Genomic DNA, 27,919 nt, shown 5'->3' with positions numbered 1-27,919 from the left:
ATCTCATGACGTTGCCAAGAAGGCTGATTGCTTTGAAAATCGCTATTACAATCGATTAACTGCTGGATCACTGGTTGGCCTAGCTCAACCAGTTAACAGTAAAATCACCCCAGCTAGAACCACCTTTCGGGATCATGATTTTAGGAAGGCGGCCGAATTGCCAAAAGAAGCTTTCAGATCATAATACATCCGATGCATGGATGGTTCTCCGGTCGTTGTCATATATGCTCAAGTCTTATATATCTACAGAGCTAGCGCAGTAGGCGGCCGCTGCTGCAATAGCTATCGTAGAAGCGACTAGAACTAAATGCACCAAACATTAGCGTGCTAACTCGAAAAACAAACCGCCAATCACCCCATGCACCTTTAAGTAACAGCGGAAAAACCGATCGACAGACAAACGGACGGACGGACGTACACACGACTTATCACCCGCGCGGACGTGCGCGCACTGCCTCACAGGTTTCAATACAACCCCAGTGATATAGGAGCTATAACTGGCCAGGTGTGTCGAGAGCTCATACTATTACTCGCGGTTCTTCCCACTTTCTTTTGCTTCTTGTAGTAGTAGAACGCTCTCTGTGCAGAACAGTAGTGTGGCTCGCTTGTGTGTGCATACGTACGTATATATGGACGGGTGGACGTGCATATCTGTCTGCGTGTATGCATCGGGTATTGTGCGCCATCACTGTGTTCATTTGCCCGCCCGCCTGTTACGCCACCGCGCTATTTTATACTGGTCTACGAGTATCTGTGGATTTTTCGCTGCTGATTGAGGCCGTAATACTGTTTCCGTCTAGAACCTATACATACGGGGTCTGTGTCCGTCCGCTCGCCCGTTGCAGTGACACAGTGGGCATCGTTGCTGCTACATAGTGTCCGATGCGGGCATTGTTTCGCTCGTTCATTCGCTAGATCAATTTAGCCTCTTGCCGGTCGCCAGCCGACTACCTGTTGTTTACCAAAGTGCCGCCTGTGGCCAGGCCGCCCGTAGACGTATCGTCTGTCGACGCAGTTGTTGTTGTTCCAACCACGCCTGTCTGCTACTGCATTTTTGTCTGCGACCGCTCTCACCATCGGCTGCTCGGGCTAAAGTTAAAGTTGGCCGTTAGCTGTGCTGGTGGTGTTCGCAGTGGGGAGGTGCATTTTCGCCTTGCTCTTTCCGGTTATTGTTGGACTCTCGAGGTGGATATGCTGCTGCGTGTAGTAGTAGCAGCAGCATTGGCCCGTCAGTGGTGCAGACGGTGCTGCTGTCGGTGATCAGCCCCGTCCGTCCGTCCGTCCGTCCGTCCATCGGCTCGCACGCCCTTTCGTTTGTCAGCCGCTAGCGCACCACCGTCGCATTCTCCTAGTTAACTGGCTAGTTGATTTGTGGGTCGGCCGGTGGGTCGGGGTCTGTGTTGTGCCGCGGCGATGGTTGTCGTCGTTGGTGTGGCGTCATCATCAACCATCGCTGTACCGAGCAGTAGTTATTGTAGCAATTCTGGTAGTACTGGTGATAATATCTAAAGGTGGGAGCGGGTGTGCGTGTAAGCGAGCACCAGCAGTAGAGAAGCGCCTGCAAGGCGCTCAGGACCAAAAGCGGGGCGGCTGCTACGTCCGTTTCTGAAGCAATCAACGACGACGACGACAACGTCGGGCGCTGCTGAGACCGCACGAGAACGAAGCCAAGAGAAGTCAATTCAAGACCCGCAGCGAGGACCGAGCTGACTCAAGTGGAGTTCACTTTTGGTTGCGCATAATGGACAGACGGAACTAGCCCATTTTACGGGACTGTGGTGCGACCTATGGTTTAGCGTACCCCCTGCGTGTGGTTTCCCAGAACGGCTACACTAAGCACAGAGCTCCGGAGTGCTATCATACAAGATCGTTCACAGGGTCGGAGTCAAACGGAGGTGACGAAAAGACACAAAGGAAAGAGGGTGGCGTTTTCTTGCAACAAGCAACTGTGGTTGGGCTGTCACTTGAAACAGCCCCACAAGCGTACGTCAAGTTTGCTGTCTACGTTGATCGAAGGGAGCTTTGTGCAAATCAACCGCGAGACAGCGGCCTAGAACCCAAAAATAAGAACCCAGTGCCATATAGTGCCAACGTGAGTGAACGGGACGTCCTACTTGTTTGGCAGTCCTTCATACATCATTCGGTAGACGAAAAAGAACAGCGACTGCGCGTGTGGGTGTATGTGGCTGTTTGCTCACTGTGTGCTGTTCCGTGGTCATAAACGGATAGCGTAATAGTGATTGACCATTGCGAGTTGTAGTAGCATTGATAGTTGTGGCTGCAGTATTCAATATTGGCACCGATATTCGAGGAGCTTGTGGGTGCGCGTTCCAGTGTCCTCCAGCTGATATAAAGCGACAGCTATTGTAACGGCTTGTATGAGTGAACGAACATACAAGTTAAGTAGGCTGACCGTAGTGTGACACTGCTGCGCACTGTACTCAGCAATCTTCTAGGCTCAGAAGAGGTATGAGAAGAGTTCAGACTTAGGCGCAGGTGACTCTCTAAGCTAATGCAAGGCAGCAGTTAGGTGTGGCGGTGTTATGGTGAAAGCTGGAGCCGCCCGTGCGGCCAGGATGCCGCAGAGCTAGTCTTGCGTTTCGCGGCAGAAGAGGAGCGCTGACCTAGCACGGGTCAGCGGCGGAACCAACTGTAATCAGGCGTCGGAGCCGCATCTGTACGAACCAATACGATTTAAAACGTCAAGCACCGATTACTACGGCATCGTCGTGAGCAGCAAAAACGAGCTCGCAGCAGAGTAAAGATTAATAGGTAAGCTGCTTCAGACTGTGAATATTATAAAAGCGTATTTGACTGCTGAACATTTCGCTATGACAGGAATGCGTAGTAAGAGAAATTCGTCACGCGAATACCACTATGAAAGATTTGTTGAAGTGAGGTGATGTGAATGGTTCGTGTATGATCTGTAGTATTAGAACCTCACTCCATTCGTCTCTTAGCCCTTTTTTATTTGTGTGTCTCGGATTCTTATCACTTCAGGGATGTTACGGTTATCTAGAAGCAACGCGAAAGTGCCTGTAGATGCAGATGATATGTACACATTTTTTGCTTCGACCTATCCGGTCAAAAAATAACACGCGAAATGTTCGTCCTCTACTTCTATAGATAACCCCTCTCTTTTCTACTGAAATAACTTTTTATGCTGCAGCTGCTGTTGTTTATGTTTGAGGTAATCGACGTCATGCTCCGTTTGCATCGTCGTCGTCCTCGTCGGCGTCCTCTCCCCATGCAAAGATGTTCGTTTCCGCGCGCGGAGCCCCTTCAACTATTCGAATATCTTGCCAGTTCTCCCTTCCCCCTCATTGTTACTCGCTTCTGCCCGCTTTCTCGGCATATTCGACTCGACCAGTCAACGTCCAACGTTCGCGCCAAGGCATAGCGATGGGGACGCGTTCGTCATACGTCGAACTTTGCCATTATTTGGCAGGATCCAGCGAAATCGGCTAGTTATAGGATGCTACGTTTAGAAAATTTAGTTGCACTTTTGCCAATGTTACCGTTGCACCGACAAGATGCATTTTAGCAATAACAGCACTAATCAAATGAGCAAATATCATGTTGTATCAAAGATTTTCCAAATGATGCGCAAGCGAAAAAGTTAAGAGGCGTCGTGACTTCGATGGAAATACCGCTCATATAATTGAACAGATGAGCTGATATCGTATCACGACGGAGCAGCTTTTTTGGATTGCGAAATTCAAGTTCACTTAGTAGCCAGCCAATATTGCTTACGTTCTTTCTGAGTACTTTGAACATTTTTTTTGGCCATTTATGAATGGCTAAGAAGTGTTAATTTGGTCAGGCGATAAGATTTCAAGTAGTCATTGTCAATCAAAGTGAAGAAAGCCACTTTACTGTTATGGGGGTGAATTCCGTTTTGATTTCCTGGCAGCAAAGCGAATCAGTCGAGATATTTTTGCAGACTTCTGAACATAATCATCTATTGCACGAAGCCGTGGCCAGTTTCCTGATGTTAGTAAGTTTGAACTGCGTTGTCAGATCCCCATCACCGCTACTCTGTTTCCTCGTACGTGGAGATAACCTGCAAGTGCAAAGTTCTAAACATAGCATTACTCGTTCATCCTTTACAGTCATAATTAAAGGCTTTACTTTTGTTTTTTTTTTTCACTTGTTGTTCCATCGCGGCCCATACACTGTCTATCCCCTCGGAAATAAGGAGCGCAGCAAAGCTGTTATCTGTATAGAGTCATACAATTAGAGTTATACAGCTATTTGTCAATGCGAACTGGAAAAGGGAGTGCAACGATTGAAACTAACTGAATAGTGTCTGATACGCTATTTGCTAATTTCTGGATTACATTTCTTATTGAAGATGAAAATAATCAACGAGATTTTATTATATCCCCTCAAATAACCTATAGATGGAACTATTGTGTCGAAGATAAATAAATGAAAGCCACTGCTCGTCGATCTTATTCTTAAGTGGGTGATCGAGGCATGCTGCCAGAACCGTCTTTTAGCCTAGAGAATCACTACTGTGAAAGATGTCGAAGTACAGTCAAGAATTCCAGTTTTGATGTCCTACGTAATTTACGATTCTGACACAGTGGCAACGTGTAATGACGGTAGAAGTATTAGAATAGGCCACAGTCACATCTGGTGTATTTTGAAAAATTCTACGCCAAAAGACAAGAGAACTGCAAGTTGACCTGTCTATTAGTATATCCCAATCGGATGTAACTTCTCATCATCAGAACGAGTACATTTGAAAATTTCTGCGACAGAACCTAAAGAGTCGTGTGACAGAGTCGTGTAACGATGAATATGTCCAACTGTAAAACTTAATGACAGGACTTCGGCCTTTTTTGTACAGGAAACATTCTGCCATCTTAAGCCGTATTGATTTTGTTGATAGCTGTGACAGGAAACCTCCTCTACGTGCGAAGCAAATAGTAGGATTTAGTTTCTCATGTGTTCCTTATACGTGAATTATATCTTCGATTGAAATACCTCAAATCTGCTTTGCTTGCAAATGCTTGTGGTTCAAGTCGAAACAACAGAGCTTTTTGGTGATTTGTTAGTGTCTCTAGTGGGTGTGGCAAAAAAAAAAGTCGAATATTTTAATACTGCGCCTTTTGGTATATCTCGGCAGAGTTTTTATTATACGTTATAGTGCTGTGGACCGGGTCTGAGCAAGGTACATGTGAAGTTGATGTCGCTCTTGGAAATTAGTTTTGTGAGATTATGTATTCGCTACGAAGCGAGTTACCTGTAATAGTAGTTGTCATGTGGAAATGCTCTAGTTCGTTTTGGTATACCATCTATTGGGTCGTGCCAGTTCATCGGCTTTGACAAGTTTCAGACGAAAGCCTGTAAAACTACTTGGATTTCACGACTACCATGACGTATTTTTTTTCTATCATATATCTCGTTTAACAGGGTGATGGGCCTAAATTAGCACTTTTTATAGGAGTCATTCCTAAGACCATATCTAAATAAGCATAGACGTTTCGACGATTCTTTTACGCTAAAAGTATCGCTCCTCGTGGTCTCCTTCACTCAATGTAATTTTCGTTCACCTCGATTATTGCCGAAAGCATCTCAAACCGCTAATAAGCTGGTCTTAAAATTGTAACTGTGCAAATGTGTTCTCGAGAGTGAATCGACGATATCGTGTTGAGGATGATAAAACTAATGCCCAATCACACTTGGTTATACAACAGTTTGTACAAAATCCAGGTATTGTCCTTTAATCGCCTCTTGATATATGTTATACATTGAATAGGTGTATGTTCTGTAAGTAAGCCCACGATCTGCCAATGTTTCTACGGCTGACTTTTGTGTTAGGCATAACCTTGTCAGAGAAAAATCAAAGACGACTCAAGAGAATTGAGGAACAAGCGGGTTTCAAAATCTTATTGGCCCCAAAGCATCTGTCTGACTTTGAGTACATATAACATATACACAAAATCCTCATGAACAATCAGTAACATGCTTGCATAAAATTTCTTTGATAACGACTTAGTCGAAGCAAAGCGACCATCGGAAATTTACTTTTAAACGGCCTCGATTAATTTTCGAGTCCGCACGTCGATTATAGATATTTCGCTGAAACATACTGAAATCTGCTTACTCTGCGGCCCCACACCTATTTGCAATGCCGTACCTCGTCAATCTGGGCTTATTAAAGAACCTTATTATCATGGTGGGGGATTCGCAGCTCGTAAAAGTGGATAACATTTAAATAAAATTGGATATCAGTTTTCCACGCAAATCCCGAGAACGATCCATTGTTTTCCACCGTGGTTGCACGTCTGTTTGCATCTTCAGTTAATAACCATTGATTTCGGATGAATACATTCGTGTAATCGCCGTCGGCCTCTTAAAAAGAGTCTGAATTAATATAAGCTTACACGGTGCGTGTTACAGTGACATTTTAAAGTTACGTTTGCTATCTAGATATGGATTCACGGAAACAAGAAAGGGAAAAGTTCACTAAAGGGTACCTTTAGCGCCACCGAGCTTTGATTCGTCTTTTACAGATAGAGCAAATTTGGTATACCACTTACCCAGTTTACGATGGAAAGAGCACTTTTTAGCAACGAATACACTGGCTTTGCTTGTTCGCTGTTTTGCCTTAACGACACTCTTGTCTCTTCTGAAAGAAGCTTGTCCTTGATATGTTAAATTTGATGTGGTACTGCGATGGCTGCTTGTCCTATTTGATGTCAAATTACAATACTAAAAGTAGTAAGTTCTTACAATTGTACCGCCGTCATTGCACATTGTCCGCCACTCTGAAAGTTTAATTGTCTTCTACATATAAAAATCTATTATAAATAAGCTTCATGTCTATTATTTTTGAGCCTCAAATACAGTAGACAAATGAAGTACCTCCACTGTCTCAGTCGTCCTCTCACTGCACAAAAAATTCAAGCAAATTATTCAAAGTTAAAGGAATAGGCATACGTGTGATCCTGCGTTACATAGTGCTTTTCTGTGTACGCACAAAGTTTTTTTCGTAAATGATGTTACGTAAACGCAGCCATGTGTAACCATCTCATCAGCACCGATCTCAATGCAGATCTGTAGTGATATAAGAAATTGTACTGGCCTCTGCACCAATTTTATTTTATGTAATAGTCGAATTTTACACTGACATAATTTCCAGTACTATTTAGCTATCGAAAACTTTGATTTTGTCGATCAGAATGTTTTAGGCTACAGCTAAAGTTATGTGCTGCAAGAATGGTGTGTAACTCAGTTGCACAAGACTTCAACGCTACTTAAAACCTGCAGGTTCCCGCTCATTAACTAACTCTATTAGAGTCACAAAAAGTAATCTGAGGTCTTACACAGAAGACACACAGCTGAGCTACAACGATGCTTCACTGTTCGCACCTACTATTAGGGGCTTAGGATTACGAAACCCTTAAAACTCACGGATCTAAGAACACTGACAGATAGCTTCGCACGAACCAGCGTACTTTATCGGTGAAAAAGTAAACGGACTCAGGTAAAACTGTTCGTGTCTCAAGAACATTTTGCTTTAAAGAGCATAATTTAACGTAGTCTGTCATTTTCTTGCAAATTTCAATTATGGTTGCATGCGAAGGCATGCGTCTTTCTTGGGTTGCGTTCAGCGGTTAAAAGCTTCACACGGTCTTAGAAAGTCGTGTTCTGTTCTACGAACACTCAGATTGTAATCGTCAACATGTTCAAGTAAGAGCTGCAGAGAAGTTTGCATTCACTGTCAAATTGTTTAGTGGTAGTCGGAAGAAGACGGAATCAACATCAGGATAATGGGCAGTCTGTTAAATGGCGATTTCTTTTTATACGTGCGCTTTACAGCAATACCTATAAGACGATCTGTCCAGAACTTGATAATGAAATGTTTAATATTCGTGGTCCCTTCCTCGTTTTTGATAAGTGTATAAAGATAAAGCTTTAGTAATGCCAAAAGTGTGATTTAAAACACATAGACAAATCTCATTCGTATAAACTTAAATGGCATAGTATGCAGTGTTTGAAAATCATTTGTTAATCTTAAGAGTAATAATGTCACATAGTAAAGATACGTTTGTAACCTTCATTCGTGTGCTTCATAGAATGATTTTACTTCTTTATTTATTACTATTATTACTTCCACGTCGCGAGCGTGTTCTTTAGCGTGATTTTGACTTTAGCCATTTTCCGTGTTCGTTCACTCGCCTCTGCTTAGTTGTTATATAATTATTGCAGAGGCTCTCAAGAAGAAGGCTAGGGTTCATCCCATAACGAAATATACGAATAACATGTTAGTAAAGTAGTAATACAGGAACAGGCGGCCCGTCTCATTACTGCCTTTGTTGTTTCTTTGGTTGGTTCTTTGTAGTGGGCTTCGTCTGCTTCTTTTGCCTATGCCAGCGCGAGTGTCCCTCGCGCACCAAAAATTAAGCTTAGAATGTTAGTTGTTTGTTGCGCAGACGAACACAAAGCATACACACAAATCACCACTGCAATGTGGTTAAGAGCAGTGTGTGCTTGTAAACCCTAATGTTAAATTACATCTTGATTTATGTTGTAATAACAGGCTTCTTTCATGCCTGTTACACATCCGAGCTCATTCGATGATGCCATCAGGAAACACGGTCAGCATCGAATGAACTGACGAAATGTCGAACACTATATTTGATTTCAGGGTAAATACATCCTAAATAATAAATACAAGGTAAATAATCCCTATGTTGAATCATCCAATAATTAAATTATTCTCAAGTATTCTTATAGAGCAAAATGTACAAAACTCTCCCTATTCGCTCAGATTTTCTTGTTGCAGTGGTTATTGGCTTATGATCACAACTATAAATAAAAGCGGTCCAAGGATACACAGGCTTAGGCAAGCCGCCGTTCTCGTTCTCGTCACTGATACTCATTTTTAGTATCGTTGGCCCATTCGATAAATAGAAGTTGCTGATCTGCATTATCGAGGTCATACTGGGAATAGCTTCACGTTGCATATATTCTGGAGCATTGCGATGCTTGAAATGCGTAAAGGTTACACTGTGCTCGACACAGCATTCTCAATGCCGCCAGGGGCTCTACGTACCTACAGCCAATACTGGTTAGCTTAACGCACCGAAGTCAAATGGTTTGCTTCAAGAAGATCATGTGTCAGAGTAGACTGCTATTGCCTTTGCTTTGCAAACCAAGCTAGCTGAGTAACCCAGCCCAAGCAAGCCCTGATTTCGGTTAAACCCTGTTACGAAGATGCTATTTGTCACTTGCGTAGGACACGCCTTGTTTCTGATGGGACTGTGTTTCGGCTGTTCAGTTCGCTGTGCCCGTTAGGATGTAAAAAAAACTTTATCAATGTCCTCTAAGCATATCTACGCTGAGGGACAGGCGAGCGAATGCTATAGGTTTCTTTCACGAGAAGCCCGCAGTAATGTTCGCATAGCTGCGTTTCTTCTTCCACACCCAGGCTCATAGTTACCCACCTACTGCGCGGTTTCCGAACACGCTACATCGAACCAGCTGTAGCAAACGCGAGGAGTATGATGCGTGTGCTACCGCAAACATCCTTATAATATTGCCTATGGCCTTAAGCTTGTGGACTGCAGTCTCGAATTTCTGCCATGGCCATAGATAGTCAGTGGATGTGATAAAAACCCACTGATGGTGATCTCTGAATGAGGAGGCAAGCTCGACTATGGTTGGCAGTTCTATTGACTGTTTTCCCGTCAGGAACACACGTGTATTCGCTTTAGTGTATATTCGTTAAAGTAATTTTTCCGCTTCGTCAATGCCAGTGATTCTTTGGCGTCTACTCGTAAGCAGCTGCAACGAGTCACAACAGAACATTTCTGTCGGCGATTTTGCCTGATCAGACTTTTCGCTGGGGTAATGTAAACCGTCAAGGTTATTTAATGACTACCTTACTGCAATTGATCCGTGTCTACCTCTCCTTCATTCACTCTGATAGTATTATTCGCAACAATAGACTTTGGGAATGCAGTTTAAATCTTCGTTATTTCTTCGATCATTTAATTGTATGATGCTAATCTAGTACAGCAATCTATTATTATAAATACAGAATATGAAAATGAGCTTTTAATGAACCGGTTTTGCTATCACCGTGGGAGGCAAAAGAAAGAAAGAAACGATCACCAGAGCTATTGACATATTGATACCTAAAATCGTAACTAGTAAGGGGAGCAAATGATACTGCCATTTCTGTTGGTCAGTATAATGTTCTTTTCGTTTGTCTGCGTCATTTCGTGGTATGAAACAGTGTCCAGTTCGCTCACCACACCCACATTTACCAGTAACGCGCTTCGGCTTGACCAAGCAGGCGTTGCCATAGTTGCAGGCTAAGGGGTTCGTAATTCGGCGAGTATATACATACCCTGCCCATGGGAGGTGTTCTTGCAACAACAGCCCTGCAGCACTGTATTCCTTTCTCCCCAAGACATATATAAAGAGCGGGCTATTTATTTTTTCCAGCTGTTCGAGTTTTCCATATATGGCTACAGCCTCACTTGGCCTTGTACTATTCTGTGCGATTTTAGTCTGCTCTTTTCTATTCCATAGTGACTGGAATAGAATAGAATAGAAGTTTATCGCTTTGTGAACCTGCCGTTTTGTACTCCCGGCGCCGCGCGTCATCGTCTACCGTTCCTTCAGTTCTTCCTTTTTCTCATGCTCATTCCCTATTCTACGAGACGCTCTACGGTCACTGAATTTCCTTCGACAACTTTAATCCTTCCCCGAATAGCCTTACCACCAGGGACTCCATTGACTGCCCCCAGGAAAGCGGGAGAGGTTAAAGGGGTTGGACTCGAATCGGACCCACCCTGGCGCCACGTCATTTTTCTGATATTCGTGTGCCTTCAGCTGTTCGCTTGTCGACCGAGTTGTTGGTCTATGGTTACGACCGTATGTTTTACCTCCGGGTCTGATTGTGGACGCGTATGATAGCCTCCTGGTGTTGTGGTGCATGCGCATAATTGTCTAGGTGCCGTGAGCCACTGTCAGTCGTCGTGCCGTCACACAGTCACACAGTCGTCGTGCTCTTACCACAAACTACCTCATTTCTCGCTGACGCATTAGCAATGATGGGTTAGTTGCCTATTGGTCTACCATAATACAAGCGTACAATCGGCAATCTGACAGTCGTACGACCGCTGGGCGTGAGCGCTGCTTTTGTTGCCACCGCCGTCATGATCCTTAGCAGATATTTTCCTAGTATGGGAGCTACTGCCGTTGATTCGACTGCTAAAAGACAGCGGAGGAACAGTTCGCCAAAGAATTCGTCACCCTCAACAATAACCTCCCCGAACACAACCACTACTTTGACGGCCGCTGCTCCTGCTGTGTAGGATCATCAACTGCTAGCAGCACACACGACCCATGCTGCTATTGCTAATGATGGCGACAACAGTAGCTTTGCCATTATTTCTTGTATCATCCAACCGCTATATCAATAAGCCAGCCAAGCAACTAGCTAACCTACTGCCTATTGTTGCTAGGATGCATAAGATGTGAATTGAAATATTCGCACGTGTTTTGACAACTTGTTTGTCCGGCCGCTCGATACTGCTATCGCTTACACCGTAAGAGTTAGCTGACGACCGGGCGAGCGTCCAGCTAGCCATTCATGAGTAACACTACTATTGTCCCTGCGGGACTCCGCGCCCGCCCGCTCGCACCATAACGGATAGTGGTCCGCAATATAGGGCCGACAACATGATGGCCATCATCACCATGCAGCACCACAACGCGAACAAAACCCATTAGAGCAAAACAGCGACGTTATGGTGCAAAAGTTTATAGTTCAATTTAATGCTATTTAAAATTAAAGGACACCTTTAGCGCACCCATTAAAGAATTCTTGTAAGCACGATAAGCGCGTGCATCTGTAGATCTCACGATTTGACTCAGATCGACGGAAGGCCCACCTTACGGCTACGGTATTTAAAAACGTGGCTTTTACCAAGTGATTAGCAAGGTTATTGATGGCTGATTCTTTATTAGCCTTCTGCCCGCCGTCAGAACCCTCCTTTATGAGTGTTCTTGTCATAGTATAATTTAACAACAATGTTACACATAAAATACGCATAGCTTGTTACCATTTTTGGAGAAGATGAATGCGAAATCTGCAGGCGTGAATTTCGCGTCGAAATAGTCATTTAGATTGACGTATATGATAAGAAGGAACTTTTATCTGATAAGGTGCAAACAATGCGCCCATTAGTCGAGTAATTAAAGGAGGCATCCGATAAACTAGCGGGCCACAATTTCATTCGTGTAGTGTACGTGGAGCTATACCAAATGTGTGTGCAACACCAAACTACGCTAGAAACTGGTTAATAGCCCGGTAGCAAGTAGTTAAGCGATTGGCCGGCAACTACCATTTACGAAATGGCTTGTTTCGGCTGAAAGCCAGCCATGATGCTACTCAATAAGGAGTAGACTGGACGATAAATGTCTCAAAAAACGCTATCTAAAACTGACTCTGTACTCATATGAGAAAAAGATAGCTCGCTGTGCCTAAGTGGCTTATACGAGGATTCATATTAATTTGCCTTTCCCTCAACTTAGAGAGTAATCTGAATTGCGAGATTAACCTGATTTTTTTGCACAATTCTCTTTACCGCCTCGTGCCGGCCGGTTGAACAATATCGCATGGTTGCTAACAGTTGTATTTGTCACCTTTAAAAAACGTCACTTGACAGTTTTTTTCTATAATATATTTATGGTTCCTCTTGTAGCTGAATGCTTGTGTTAAGCATCGCTTGCATAAACGTCAGGTCCCACTTGTCCGTCACTTAGTGTCAGAAGACGAAAGAGTAGCGGAAAGCGTTTGTCGTTAGACTGTAGCCTAAGTTGGTAAGGAACTGCAACATCATGGCTAAGGAAATGTGGAAAAGCAGCATCCTGTATTGTCAACCTAGCCTAAAAGGATAGTGACGATGATGCTGATGAATACTGCTGTGAATGTAATGAACTTGTTTCGAGAAAAAATCTTTCTTTAGTAGCTTGCGGTATATTTTTAGAAAGAGAAAGAGAGCGTCGGTACCAGTACTATAATGAATTCAAGTGTTTCCGCAGACGCATCTTGGGATCTATGGTTGTTTTTTTTTAAATTCGTTAGTGTTTGTTCGATAATGCCTATCTGTGTCTATGTGTTGCTTTCGTCACGTCTTGACGCGTCGTTTGAGTTTTGCCATATGTCAAACGCTTCTCGACTCTTCGCTGGAAGTTTTCCATTGAGTACTGCATTAATTCAAGCTGCTGCGTCCGAACCCAGCAACGGCGTAGCGCAATCAGACGGCAGGAAAACCCTATTCAGATCCAAGGCATGAAATAATGCTATGCACATTATCACGCATTTCGTTAACCGGCGAAATTATTTCAAAAACTAATTTACTAAAACGTTGTCTAGCCATCGAAGCTGGCTGGTATCGCTAATTTTTAATATTTTATTATATAAAATGTTTGCACAGTGAAAAGGAGTGAAATAGGCTATTCTAAGTGATATAAAAAAAAAATATCATCTGTACATTAGGCATTCATAATATCAACAAAAGGGGCTTAAAAGTTACAACATTTACTTTTCGTCTATGAGCCGTGAAATATCATAAATGATAATTTTCTCACAGCCAGTAATAGGCAAGCTGTTCTATAATTCATTGGAAGTTCATCAAGTAATTATACGCGGAAAACATTTCACGGTGCTTGTGTCTATTCTTCTACGACTCGATCGTCCAACCTTTGTCCGTCCATAACACGTTCATTGTTGGTCTCTGGTCCGATAATCAGCAGAGTCGATTGATTGTGTCGTTTTAGCAATTCATCTTACATGGAGGCTATAGTCAGATGACGGACGCCTACAGAAAACAGTCTGAAATCCATTCGATATCTTCAAGGATGATCATCGCCACAGAATGGCAACATCCCCAGTGTTTTAGTGATCAGTCCGCTGAGGGTCGATACCTCGAAAATCATGAAATAGAATTCGTAGCATTAATAGAATTACAAATTCTATTAATGCTACGAATTATTAATAATAAATTGGCGTACTCTAGTTTCTACGATGTACGATACAAAATTCCCTTTATTCGGGGGGCTAACAAAGTGCTCACAGTGTAACGGCATGAAGCAGACTCCTCGTGCACTAATCTTGCTACCGGCCGCGTAATCCACAAATCATTAACAACGACAAGAGTGGCTACTTCTCAAGTATTCATGGACACATCATTACACTGATTATTTCTCCTGATTTCAATTAAACTGAGCGACTGTTTTAAATTCTCTGTATAGCATCTTTGGATTCCTCTCACTGCCATCTAGAGATTTCACTCAATATCATTGTGTGTTTGTTGCTTGTTTTCTAGCTTCGCAGCTACTCATAAAGAAAGCGTCGGCTTACGTTGACAATTTTCGTTTAGTAGGCGAGGTCATTTGAGGGCCCAGCGGCATCCGCTCATCTACAAGCTATCTTAGAGTAACAACATAATGGGAGCCAATTGTTCATCTGCTCAGAAGAAGAAGCGTTCCGGGTGCGTAAACACAGTCGTACGTGGATGATATAAAAATGTTTTAATGCAATTGCAATAGTTCACTTGGAAAAGTATTTGGCACCTCGTGCAAAATGTGTCCCTAATGACTCGAAATACGCCCTCGTTTACATAGTTCGAGGGATACAGAAATGTATTTAATTAACAGGTTGTTAACAACTAGAATTATGCGAATTTGTAGTGTCTCGTAGATATGATACATAAGTAGGTACCAACGTCATGCATTCGTTGTTTATGTTTAATTGGACAACGTAGGAGTGGAGATGGAGAGACTGCTGGCGCAGGAGGCCGACGAGCCTCATCCGAGTCTGTTCCATACGGCGACGTGGCGGCCACGGGAGGTGGTGGCCAGGGGAGCACTGGACCGGGCCACCAAAACAACACCAAGCAGAGAACGTCACAGCCAACTTCTGCTGCAGTCCAGCATCCACACGGCATATCAGCCGCACCTCCTCCGGTCAGGCGGAACTTCAAGTCATTCATTTTACCATTACGATGATTTCAGGTTTATTTCTTATATACAAATTCATGTACGAAGGACAAACGAGCAAAGTTTGTAGAAAAGAGCCTGATATTAACTCTAATCAACAGGTATTTTGCATTGACGGGATTGAAAATGGCTAGATTAACTGAGCTAAGCTTTTGAGATGAATGTCATCACGTGAGTGAGAGGGAGTCAATACACGGCACAACGTCTCCTGGGGTGTTACCGGGTTTATACAGGCGCCTCAGTCAGTCCACAGCTGGATACTTGAAGTATACGCTAAGGCGGGAGAGGAAGGGAGGGTACATATAACAACACCGTTGCCATAGGAAGCAGGTGATAGTTTAAACGTTCGTTGGGTGCGTGTTTGCTCCGCAGGCGCAGCCGCCGTTTGGTCCCACCGACGACGAACTAGTAGCTCAGAGCATTTTTCCCGAGGCGGTGTGGCATCTACTGAGGGGTCGCAAGCCATGTCAGTTTGGACAACAATTCAGCGCGAACGCGGGTGCAGTTGGTGGAGCGGCCGTCGAACAGCTTTTTGCCAATATTTCGAAACAGGTTACCATCTACACGATTTCTACTAGCGATTGGTTGCCGGAGAGGAAACACCTGATGGAAAATGTCTTTGAGGACGTACGAGAATTCGCACAGAGGATAGGGTTCGTAGGTTCGACATTAGTAATAACATCGTAGATTTTTCTGATTTTTCCGTGGTTTCAATGTTGCTACGTCACGGTAAACAAAAAAAAGCTATATAATAGGGTATTATGAGATATAACATTTCGCTTTTTACGGACGTGTGAGTGCATTGCCTTCAGCTGACAATAGTCGTACATCGACTCCGTTCACGGATAACGGCAAAAAGGTCTGTCTGGATCAAAAACGGGTTCGACCGAATTGGACGGGCAGACTTACACCAACTACCAGTTGTAATATTGCATAATCGAAAAAGTATTGACGGGTTTCCTAGATAATAGTTGTTGGATCGGCGTCGGTGTCATCCAGAGGTTGAGATTAGACTGTAGCAGGTATGCTTGTAAAAATTGCTCGAATGCCTTTAGTCAGACTTGACGCAAAGCGCCGCGAATATGAGTGAAAGTTCTACAAAACTACACGTGCTGTTTAGGCTCCGAAACTAGTTTGTCCTTTATGGTCAGGTGCGTTATCGAAGGAAACGGCCCAAAGATAGCTTTTTTTTTTAGAAATTCCGATGGGAAAGATGCTCACCGTACTAATCGATCGACAAACAATTTATCGGGGCGTCTAGCCAGATCAACATGTGAGTAGCCATAGAAGACTAAGCGTCCCATGCCGACCAGTTCCAAGCCATTTAAAGAACGGTAGATTCGAAATGATGCTCGATGTTTGGTTACCATATGGTTTGATGCAGAGAAATTTTACTTTCATCTGCGAACATCTACAGAAACACAGCGAAATCTAGCGATTTCTAAAGCGATTGACTACGGCCCATCAAAGGTGGATCACAAACGACAATATCATAGTCAAAGCAAGGACAAGCTTCCTAATTTGTGACAAAATCCCGGACGGACGCCGAAACAGGTGGTACTACGTGCTTATTGGCACCAGAATAAAGCAATTACACCGGAAAAATTATCGATTTAGACTGCTACCATCAACAATTAACAAAGATGCATCAAACTACTGAAGAAAACAGACCGAAACTAGTAAACAGTAGGGTTTGTATAGCAATTCCAGATCAGAGAATCTTTAACTATCCGACAAAAATTGAGAGGACCTTGGCTAAAAATTTTAAGACATCTGCCATATAGCTTGGTTTTGCACCATGAGACTATCTATTTCAGTTTCTGCAGGCCTCTCTTAATGGTGTGTGTTTAGCTTCAATGAAGGGACGCAAAAATCACTTGTTACAATTTCTCGGTCAGGAAGCGCGTAAGTCCGACAATGATGAAGCTATGATACCACGAAAAAACGACGGAAAGTCAGAATGGTGCATATTTACTTCGGTAATATTCATTTATAAAAATATAAAATCATCAAATATAAAAAAAAATTACGTTAATTTGAATGTGAAACCGTCAATACTTCTTCGATCATTCAGTATATAAGGTCATGAGCAGTACTTCTATATTCATTTTTAGATGTTACCATTTCCATTTCACGAACGAATTAGATAAAATTCGATAGAACTTGTTACAGGTATGCACTCAACTTCGTTGACCTCTGTTGGGCACTCAACTACCGGAAAATCCCGCATGCTAAGGTACAAAGTTTTTTTGCGATGAAATATCTCCCCCTATAAGATGTACCTAACTCAAATAAATAAGCAAGGGTGACACAAAGTTGTAAGCATTACTAGGAGATATTATTATATATTTAGGTGGTTATAGTTGTTGAATCATACTATTAAGTAATAAAAGTAAAAATTTAATTTGTAAACGGACATAGTTTTTTAGTCAAAGTGATTATAAGGGCTGTGTGGTGGGTGGCTTGTGAAGTAAGGGATAGACACAGCGTAGACAGTGTGGCTTCTTCGCGTACTGTAACAATAATCCGATCTGTGTACATATTATATAGGTGGAAGCTTTATCCCGGATGACAATCAATCGGCTTAAAAATCAGGGAAAGCTTGTAGCGCTAGTTCTTTTGGATGAGAGAGCACATCGACTCCAGTATACTTTACCGCCTGAACTTCCAGAGGTGAGTCTCTTTCGAGATAAGGTTATCGTTGAAAAAAATTCCATACGTTCTCATTCTGTAATGATATCGTCTCTGGAAGACATTGTATAAGCATTTTATAAGAGTTTAACGTTTCAGATGATTTACTGCCCTAATCTATAATATGTTTTGGGATCTATTTTCAGGACGTGTTTAATGCCCTGTTGGCTAACTGTCCTGAACACGCCCCGGTTGTACAAAGGTTCTACAAAATTAGCTCTGAAGGTATTTTACTAGTATATCAGCGCTCGTGGCATAGAAGCATAATGGAGTCTAATAATTTCGATCACTATTTAGTAGAAATCAGTCGATACGTTGCTATTCTCCATTTTGAATACTTTTAATAGGGAATTTTTCAAATCGGGCAGTGAGGTCTGGCTAAAGTTTTGTTGAATGCGATTTCGTGTTTGCATATTGTACAGGAAGTGAAAAAACAATGGCACGATTGTTTGAGCCTCGTGTCGATGATATCACGAATGAGCTCCATACACAACTGGTGGAGGCCTTTTTGGCCGGATTGAGCCCTGCTATGAAAGACAAGTACCTCGTCTCTCTTATCGAGAGCGAACTGAAGGCCACCGTAAGTATTTGTCACTTAACTTATGAATCATCTTCGAATCTAATAATTCAAGACTGAAAACAATCGCATCCAATTATTCTCTTTTAGTTTTTTTTGCTTGCATATATACAGAGAAGATATCCATACGTTTTTTTTTATGGATGCGAACCCTGAATCTAGAAAGCCATTAAGTTATTTTTGTTCCGCTAAACATGTTTCAGATATTTCAACATTATAAACAATGATAGTATTAACAATAGTACGGTGTGATAATTAGCGTACCATTGCATTATTTGTACGCATTTAAAATCGGCAGACAACTCTCCATGACAGCGTATTACTTCGTCCCTCAGTTACACAGGATCGTTGTGGCCTATTGAACATGTTAAATTTAGCATATATTAAACATGTTCAATAAATCAATTTTGCGCTTATCATAGCGTTAATATTTTTTGTTTTTTTTTTTTTTAAATATATATATCCCAAGCATCGGAACAGCATAGAATGAAGCTTTTATAGAGGTTGATCTGTGCGTCTGACAGTAAGACCAACAATACATCACGCTAATCTATTTATTTGGTTCATATAAAGATCAAAGTAAATCCCTAGTGTATTTTAACTTCGTGGTATTTACCGAGCTCACTGCAGGCGTTGTCACATCATTTAAAGTATATCTACTAGATTGTTTGTGAAAGCATACAGCCGTACACTTCTTTAAATTATTAGCGTAACGTTAAGCGGACATCGCGTCAGTTGCCTCCTGAAGTGACGAGCGGGTTACCAGAGCAAACTTTAAGCTACAAATCATTGGACCTTAGCCAAAAGAACGTTTTTATATCAATATTAAAATGTACTCAGTAGAAGAAGACAGCAATGTCGAGGTACATCCGAAAAACATGCTTCTATAGAATTAAAGGTGTGATAAAATAAAAAAAACTCGATTTGTTATATAGCATCTTGTCAATGCAAGGAGCTTCCAATTTAACGCTAGTCTTGATCCATTATCTGTTCGAGGTCATTTTGATTCATTTGAACGATGGTTTTAACCATCTGTAATGAGTGACTCTCATTTTGAAATCGCGCTTCTGCGTATATTGAAGGTATTTACTCCATCCGATTTGAGTACGGCTGGCGAGGACATGGATAGTCTTAGAGGTAAACATGCGATTTGGTTAGAGCGAAGAATCTATGGGGTTTCTCAAACAACAGGTTTGTGCACATCTATATAGAATTTACAATTTATAGGATGTGTTTTTTTCACCTAAGTAGAAAAAACTAGTTGTGTTAGGTATTCCAGTTGTTACCAATCTGTGTCTTTTAAGTTGGACATAGCGCGACTGTGTAACTTTCTCTGGCTATATATATCACTGTGCTTACAGATAGTTATGGATTCTTATTTTATTTGGACTTAAAGAAAAGCCATCGTGGGGCAAATGTAAATGAGGAACACAACCGTACTGTGTTTTTAGTTTTAGATCATCTTATTTATCGAACTCTTTCGCAGATGGAGCTTGTAGTCAGGAGCGACAAAAGAGCTCTGATTCGAACGGTGCGTCGGCTGAAAACGATACGGATGGATGGCAGGCTAAGCGGTACAACCACCTGAGAGGTTTGTAATTATTTAGCGCGGTTCCATTGGGTAAAATCATAGTATGTAGTAATCATCGTCATAAAAAACATCATTATTCAACACTCTTCGTACTCGATCATTGTTGTGCATATATACATATACACCTACCTATACATACTCCCTAGGAGCGTACTAACTTGTACCGCTGGAGGTAAGAAATTAGTGCACATAGGGCATACGACTAGAATCTATTGGCTAGAAATAATTTACATGTTATGTTAATAGTTATATTATGAGATTTAAGTATGAATGTGTTAAGGACCTTTAACGAACGTTTGCGTCGCCTAGTGTAACGGCGTAGAAAAGCACGAGTGGTTTCAAATTTAGTACGTAGCAATTCTGATTTGACCTGTAGGTGAGGGATAAAGTTATTGTTGTTTTTGCATGTTTTAGGCTTGCTGGAGGACAATTTGACTTCTGCCCAAAAGCTGATTATTCGAACAAGTAAGAATAATCCTGGCTACTATAGCGAGCTTGCGAAAATCGTACGAGAAGCTCTCGAAGAACTCATCAAAGGGGTAAGTAGATGGTCTTTTGTACCGGCAGGTTTTGCTTTGCCGGTGTCCAGTAATCGTAATTTCATATGCATAACTACCATTATAGGTCCGCGACGAAGATCTAGAAGTTGAGGCCAGCTCTCCTGCACGAGGAGTACCAGATTCGTTATATCTCGAACTGTGCGAACAATCTCGACTGAAGGAGGTGTTATTACGCCAAGAAGAGATGACAACTGGAGAAGCAGAGTTCTGCAAACTTTTTTCTCAGAGGCAAGTTCTCAGTTCAATACCGTTATGAATATTGAAATCATTAAGCTTATATTGTAGCGTTGCTTATATACATATAAGCGACATTGCAACGAGTGGTATGATTTGATAACTAAAAGAAACTATTTTCTATGTCAAAATGGCCTTCTATAGGTTGGCTTGTGGCAAACTATTTATTGTGCACTCGAATAAAAACGTAAGCCATATGGCTGCGCAAATAATAGAAGCAATGACAAGCTCGTCAGCCTCCGATGGCGAATCTCTCCTGAAGCCTCGCGCTATCCTCTACCGTTTCTGTAATCGTACAGTGAATTCATCCAATGTTGAAAGAATCGTGCGCTCGCTTCAGGAACAGCTATGCTTTCTAACAGGCAGAAGCGCGAGCGAGGGCAGTTTGAGCTTTGAGGAACATCGAATGAGGGGACACCCTTTTACGCCACCAAAGCCAGCTGGCAACGAAATGGACAAGAAGACTAACTGTCAGGAATACGTCTTTCTTCTTGATGCGCAATATGGTAAGTAATCATTGCTTTTCAGCTTTAGAACGTACCTTACGGATTCAATCGTCGGAAGTGTCAATGTTCTTTTGAGCTTGTCAATATAGTACTTTGAATATGTCCCTTCAATTCCTACAGCGGTTTGAAGCACGGCAGTAGCAGACGTGAAACTCGAATTACTGGTGAATAGTTGAGACGATGTTTCTGATTGTTTGTAGGTGATAATCTTGGCGGGCTATGTGACTTTATACCTGAAACACTCGCATCAAATGTCGCTGTAATTATACTGGCACATTCCGGAAGCACAATGTGTGATCGACTAAAGGTACCATCGTGCTCCTATAGGCATGTTCTCAAAATTGTTAACTGAATTACGCTTAGAGAACTGTTGTAAACTTACTTACTTACTGTGAACACATCTTCTCAGTTCATATTATTAGACGTATGTTAACTATTTTAGCACGCATACGTTTTAGGCTGTTGGAAATTTAGACAAGTCACTTGTGGAGCTGCAAGAATCAGTAAAAATGGACCCTGAGATGGAAGAGGCACCTGTATTCGATATTGATGAACTTATCTCTGCTGAGGCGCAAGCAATGTTCGAGGGAGTGCTGGCTTGCTCTCGTTACGGTTTGATGGAGAGAGATATTATGGACCTTTTATCGACTAAGCCGTCATACTTCAGGAATAATTGTCCTCTAATTGACGCTATGCAGGTACAAGAAGACCCATGTTTCTGTATTTCCTTTCTAGTAACGGCTTAGTAAGCTTAGATGTTCTCTTTCTGTTTTTTTCTTTTTCTATAGCGAACTTATCGGCAGTGTTCACTTCTAACCGCGTTCCGAGCTATCTGCCTTTGCAAACTTTTTGTGTTTAAATGGATTTAGTTTAACATTCGTTTATTGAGCGTATAGAGCATTGTTCTCTATTCCTTGTGCCACCTTCGTAAAAGTTATGCAAACAAACATATCTAACATACTTCGTTTTTGTTCAATTTGTTTGTTTGGAATTGTAGGCGAGTGACTGCCGACATGCTCCATATGCGATTTGGGCAGTTTTCGCCGCCGTGAACCAGCGACGTCTGATCGTGCAGAACCATGCTGGGCGAGTTATCTACTCGCTACTTGGGGTTGCTAGCGGTGGCTTGGCCGCTAAATGGCATGACGTCCTGTTTGATTTCTTTGACCGGCACTGGAACAAGGAATGTTCTGTGCTTGTACAGGATGAACTGGCTTTTCAAAAGATACGTAACAACAAAATGGTTCGTACTGCCGTTCGAGCTTTTCAATTTATAAAGGGCGGCCAATTTCGCATGCAGATGATAAACTAGAGAACTGTTTTTATCTACTAGTTTTTATCTATTACTGAGAGTGCAACTCTATCATGTTCTGTTTAGTTGATTCGATATTCTAAACAGTCATTCTTACTACGTGGACCACAGTTTATTGTGAAAATGACAGTGGACTTCTCTTAAGTCAATTTCTAAAACAGCAGTTTTCTGCAAATAATTTTTCATCTTTATAGGTTCCGAACACATACTATGATTTGGACTATCTCTCTAAACGTCTATCGTTGGAGTTTTCGGATCCGTATGCTGTTCTGGAGGAGCTCCGCCTAGTGAACGATCGGACGCTTCGCTCTGTTCTTGAGCATGCCGCATTCGCACTGCGTTATGATGCAGCTCAACTCTTTGCGCAACTGACCGAACACGTGTGGTCTGCTAAGGACGAAGGCGATAAATTTGACAGGCTTAAATCGTTGCTTCTTCACGCGGATAGGTGGCGTTCGCGAGTTGGCACGTTCATCCCGCTAGATTCCATAAGCTCGTTAGGTCTGTCTAAACAGGACTTACTTTTACATACGTTTCCTGAGAAAAATTACTAAGGTGCTTTATGTACTGGGTTGCATAATTTGACGTTATGAAATGTGTTGAAAATGTACATGACAGATATACCTCTTCATTAGATGTAATAGTCAATTATGTAAATTGTTATTGTTCGGCGACCTTTGCAGCATTCGGAGATAGTCCTGCCAAGTTGGGACCAGAGATTGACAGCAGGGCTAAGAAACTGAGCAATCTTTACGTGATGAAAGGAGACAGCATCCATCTCGTATCTACTTCTGAGGATGCCGCCGAAATCTGTGTTTGGAATGCAATTCAACAGAAAGCCGTACGAAGAATATACGGTAAGTTTGCTTACATTTATTGCTAGCTGAAGCGAACGCTACCTTACTGGTATGATGGACTGTTGATCGATTAAGCCTAGACCGTATCTATATAATCTCTTTCTTTTCCTTGATACCCATTTTAGGTCTGAACCAACCACGCGAGCTTCGACTGATCGATAATCGGCGTGTACTGGTGCTGTGCAACAGAGAGTTGCGTGTCTACGATTTGGATGCAGGACATTTACTGGTCAAACTCAAAGGCGTGATGCATCAACAAATGGCCTTTTTTGGCCTACACTCACCAGATTACGTAGTTGCACTGTCACGTAACCGAATGTATGTCAACATGATGAACTTACAGAGTGGCGACCTTGAAACTACTTTTAAGGTAAATGCCCTCTTCTGACAAGCAGATTTAGCGCAAACGCTACAATGATCTTATGAATTGCATCCTTCTATTATAGTGTAGCGGCGGTAGGTACGTAGCTATAGTCCTTCAAAATACCTGAAGCTAATATTTTCTTGCTGTCCATTTCATTGCTAATCGTATCCTAATATAAGTATTTATCGTAGCTTGCTTTAAATTAACACGAAAAATACGTTGTGGTACTTTAATGCAAACAGGTCGGAGAAGATCGTTTCTTGAACAGTTTATTAGTGTCAGCAAACGGACGTATTTGCGTTTGTGGCGACGAGACTCAAAAGCCATTTCCTTTGCTAGTATGGGACTTGGATAAACGAAAACTTCTTTACGATCTGCGGATAGCACATCACGAGTTTCTGACCCGATTGTCCGCCATTTCGTCTGACGGCCACTACGTAGTATGCGTTTGCCGAGAGTTGGCTGACGGCGCGCCCAACTTTATCATTGTCTACGATTTACAAAGTGGAACATTATTCAAGAAGGTAGAGCATAACATAACTGATGAGTTTGTAAATTAGTTAACTCTGTCGCAAAGCTGAAGCTGATTAAAACTTCGAGACACTGCTAAACAATCGCTGAGGTATCATTTTAAGTGGTTTACAAAAGATAACGTAGGGTTTCTTGACTTCCCTTCGGGTTGTTGAGGTGGCACCAACTATATCAGGAGTAGCAGGTAGGTATGTCATAACTGAATTTTTGATAGAGTTATTAACATCAACAAAATCGTCTGATATTAGTGGAAGCCACAGCGGAGTTCTGTAAGCATCGCGGTATCATCAGCCGCATCACTTGTTCTCAATGGACTTGATAACGCCTTACTTGTCGTATGGGATCTTGGCACCGGACAAAGGAAGTAAGTTGATATATGCAAATTCCTTCTTTTCATCAGATAATCCCCTCTTCCCTAGACTATCTCGGTCTCTATCACATTGTTAGACTATTTTTTTAAGCAGCGTAACTTTCGTTTGTTTTCATGTCGCTACACTTACTTTCAATTGCAATGATATTTTTACTTGCTACTGCAGATACACTCTGAAAGGACACACTGCCCCTGTTGATGAAATTCGGCTTGAGCCGGAGATGGGACGGCGAGCGTTAACGTACAGCTCCTACCAGCACATTGATGGGAGTGTTCGAGTATGGGACGTTGATAAGGGTGGGTATACATATATGTTTTTGTAACTATATTTTCGACCCTTGTTATTGTGCATGAAGCTAGATTAGGTAAGCGTAATATTTGTAATGACTACCCTGGCATATGATGAATGACGAGTTAGAACCAGATCTAGTTAGTTTTTCTTTCTTTCGTTCTATTCCGAAACTAGCATTAAAAACGTATGGGAACATACGCTTTTTAACAGCGTGGTAGTTTGGTGAAGTTCGGCAGACGTACAAACGATCGACCCCTGTTTTGCATGTTGTAACTTTAACAGGAGTCTGTTTAGCTGTGTACACGCCATCGTTGCCTGTACTCTGTGGCCAGATTCTTCCCGGTGGGGAAGCCTGCGTCCTGGCTCTGGACGGCCGGGATAGGCTTGTCGCGTGCGCGCTTCTTGAGAGATCAAAGGCCGGTGCCATAAGAGAGGCGTTCCAAAAACTCACTAACGCTGCCAATAAACAAGTCTACGGTACCGAAGCCAAGTACGGACTAGAAGTCGAGCTCAAGGACGCCTAATTTAGAAAATAATCATACGGTGAATTATAATAATACTGTTATTAATGATAGCAATATGCCTGACGTTAACCTGGCATCTCTGTGAAAGGCTGTCTGAGCTAACATGATCAGACACTAACCGTAAAGCGCTGCCAACTTAGGACAAAGCAGGCAATATGAGCCTTCTAGAATTTCGTCCGCCCTGCCATCCCTAATAACAACAATAGTATGATGATGATAATTACAAAAAAAAAGAATCTTAGTTGCTATAATGAGAGAGAGAGAGAGAGAGAGAGAGAGAGAGAGAGAGAGAAAATGAGGAAGTGCGAGATAACTGGAAATGCCGGAAATACAGGTTGCGAAAGCTCTACATTGCGGGAAATATATACAGCGAATTGGATTGCTGACAGCACATCGATCTGAAAAATATTATATATGTAACTAGCCATAGATATTATGTAAAGGAAGGCAACAAAGCCTTACGAATAGTGAAATCCAGGCGTTCATCGATAGTGATCGATGGAGCAAAAAAGAATTTGCACAGAACATGGGAATTAAGATTATTTAAAAAAAAAACATGTTATATCACTAATCATGAATATAAAGCGTATGGTCCAGATCCGGTAATCTTCTACACATAAAAAGATAATGCATAACTATGGTATCGATCTGACATGTGCAGATCCCTGTGGCCTGCCCTCTCACTGCGAAGGAAAGTTTCAGGCGGTCGTTGTGGGATGGCCAGTTCATTGGAAAAAAATACTGATGGGACAAACAGAAATTCCGTGTACAGGCCTTTGCACCCAGAGAGCATAGAACGATATCTCCTTGTGGGAACAGATCTTAGCCTAAAAGCCACCTAGGTTATTCATTCTTCCAAACTCAAGTTTAAACCATGCATAGGCGTTGTATAGAATTTTTTACATGACTTCGAATCTTGCATACCTATATACATACAGACTAAACATAAGGAACCAGAGAGCAACGATAAATCTTTGCTTGGTACTGTCTGAAGTGTTAGGATTTATTATTAGTATTAGTACGTTAACAAACCCTTTGAGTCAAGATCGGCTGTAACGCAATAATGGCAAAGTTATATTAAATTAACTTTCTAACCATAGGGTAAAATACGGAACTTAATATTTACTATCGTCATGGTGGCATATTGTTTAATGCGTTCAAAAATGTGTTAGATACTAAAAGCAAGATAGTACAGCCAAAGTGATTGGTGACGCACCATAATACTACCCTGGCTGTAAAGCACAAAGTCCGCATTAAGGACGATTACCTGGCGCCTGTAGAAGTCAATCTGAAGCTGTTTTTTGTGTCTGAGTCGGAAAAAAATGTGTGTGTGTTTTTAATTAAAAATTAAATTAAAAAGCCCATCGTTCGCGCAGATACATCATGGAATCTCCGATATCGTTAGCCGTAGCGGAATAATTTCGGGAAATACCTTTCACTTTTGAGTATGAATTTGAGTGAAGATGATCACTTTGAGTAGCGGTCCAAAAAATAGAGATCTGACAACGAAAACAATTTAACTATGTGCTTATCCGCTCTATCTGTAGCCGTAACGATAATAGGGTTATGAGTCGATAGAAAATCTCGTTTGTAGCATTCCTATGTCGACACTGTCACGCACAACCGAGTATCCACACGAAGCCCTATGGATAGAACTATAAACATACTATATATTTCCTATCTTTAATATTTCGTGCTATGCGCTTGGGTATCAATGTGTCAGATTTAATTATCGGTATAAGCCGGGCAAATTTGTGGTACTTAATAGGACGACCATCGATGTGACATTTTGGCTGTAGCTACTTGCTGGTACTGCATTACGGAGATCATGCGCAACTAGAGTTGCCACATCTCGATATATGTAGACATCTAGATACATGTACATGACGCAGGAAGAGCCGAAAGCAAACAGGAACCCAGTCAAGTACAAAGTCAAATCCCGAAATACAATCAAACATACGAAAATAGGAGCAGAAAAAATTACATACTGAAAGCGTACACATAGAAGGAAAAGGTATGATGATGTGGTAACAATGGTTAGCGTAAGACCACGGCTCGATCTTGAAGTGACTGATTTTCTACCTACCTTGCTTTGTCATTGTTCTTAAAGAGGTACGAGTTTCTGTCGACAGGTGACTGATTCGATATTATAGAATTGAGCGGTGACAAACGAAATGCGCATGAGCGAAAAAATTTATATTCACTAATATATATATGTATATATATATATATATATATATATATATATATATATATATATATGTGTATGTACAAATCATAGACACGAACGCAAAAAATACATATGAATGATGGTGGTGGTATCAGCTGTTAAATTGCAGGTTGCCTCCGAACAGAAGAATTTTGTTATAATAACAATATCTATTATCGTGGCACACATGCTGCAGCGATGTACGAGCTAGAATACAAATTATTTGTCTATGTGTAAATGTAGCTGGTCCATAAAGTAGTTGTACTTG

At 41.9% G+C, this 27,919-nt stretch overlaps 2 protein-coding genes across 2 annotated transcripts; both read left to right on the top strand.

Moving 5' to 3' along the window:
* The first annotated feature begins 453 nt into the window (after nt 1-453).
* LOC111269403 (uncharacterized) lies at nt 454-20,708 on the top strand. The gene is made up of 12 exons (XM_022849021.2): nt 454-2,772; nt 14,361-14,525; nt 14,799-15,000; nt 15,406-15,686; nt 17,206-17,269; nt 17,584-17,706; nt 17,871-17,949; nt 18,147-18,304; nt 19,384-19,492; nt 19,788-19,892; nt 20,307-20,431; nt 20,517-20,708. Exons 2-12 carry the CDS (start codon nt 14,482-14,484, stop codon nt 20,706-20,708), a joined length of 1,482 nt encoding a protein of 493 aa, XP_022704756.2. The 5' UTR covers nt 454-2,772; nt 14,361-14,481.
* A 129-nt stretch (nt 20,709-20,837) lies between these two features.
* On the top strand, nt 20,838-27,893 carry LOC147754020 (uncharacterized). Its single transcript, XM_086972543.1, has 11 exons — nt 20,838-21,192; nt 21,393-21,499; nt 21,651-21,890; nt 22,190-22,435; nt 22,699-23,005; nt 23,188-23,361; nt 23,487-23,731; nt 23,968-24,249; nt 24,505-24,620; nt 24,793-24,923; nt 25,201-27,893. Exons 1-11 carry the CDS (start codon nt 20,883-20,885, stop codon nt 25,440-25,442), a joined length of 2,400 nt encoding a protein of 799 aa, XP_086828669.1. The 5' UTR covers nt 20,838-20,882; the 3' UTR covers nt 25,443-27,893.
* The last annotated feature ends 26 nt before the right edge of the window (nt 27,894-27,919 follow it).

Source organism: Varroa jacobsoni, unplaced genomic scaffold, assembly GCF_002532875.2.
Source record: "Varroa jacobsoni isolate VJ856 unplaced genomic scaffold, vjacob_1.0 scaffold_16, whole genome shotgun sequence".
In the NCBI taxonomy this organism is placed as follows: domain Eukaryota; kingdom Metazoa; phylum Arthropoda; class Arachnida; order Mesostigmata; family Varroidae; genus Varroa; species Varroa jacobsoni.
Note: the sequence above shows the minus strand (reverse complement) of the source record. Positions and strands in the feature narration are given on the sequence as shown.

What these genes read in the sequence shown, in the direction of transcription:
- LOC111269403 (XM_022849021.2), top strand. Translation starts at nt 14,482, where the DNA reads ATGGGAGCCAATTGTTCATCTGCTCAGAAGAAGAAGCGTTCCGG. An exon ending in GAATTCGCACAGAGGATAGG is followed by an intron (nt 15,687 to 17,205) that starts GTTCGTAGGTTC and finishes AACTTGTTACAG; the next exon opens with GTATGCACTCAACTTCGTTG. An exon ending in TACCGCCTGAACTTCCAGAG is followed by an intron (nt 17,707 to 17,870) that starts GTGAGTCTCTTT and finishes ATCTATTTTCAG; the next exon opens with GACGTGTTTAATGCCCTGTT.
- LOC147754020 (XM_086972543.1), top strand. Translation starts at nt 20,883, where the DNA reads ATGGCTGCGCAAATAATAGAAGCAATGACAAGCTCGTCAGCCTCCGAT. An exon ending in TCTTCTTGATGCGCAATATG is followed by an intron (nt 21,193 to 21,392) that starts GTAAGTAATCAT and finishes GATTGTTTGTAG; the next exon opens with GTGATAATCTTGGCGGGCTA. An exon ending in GTGGAACATTATTCAAGAAG is followed by an intron (nt 24,250 to 24,504) that starts GTAGAGCATAAC and finishes GTCTGATATTAG; the next exon opens with TGGAAGCCACAGCGGAGTTC.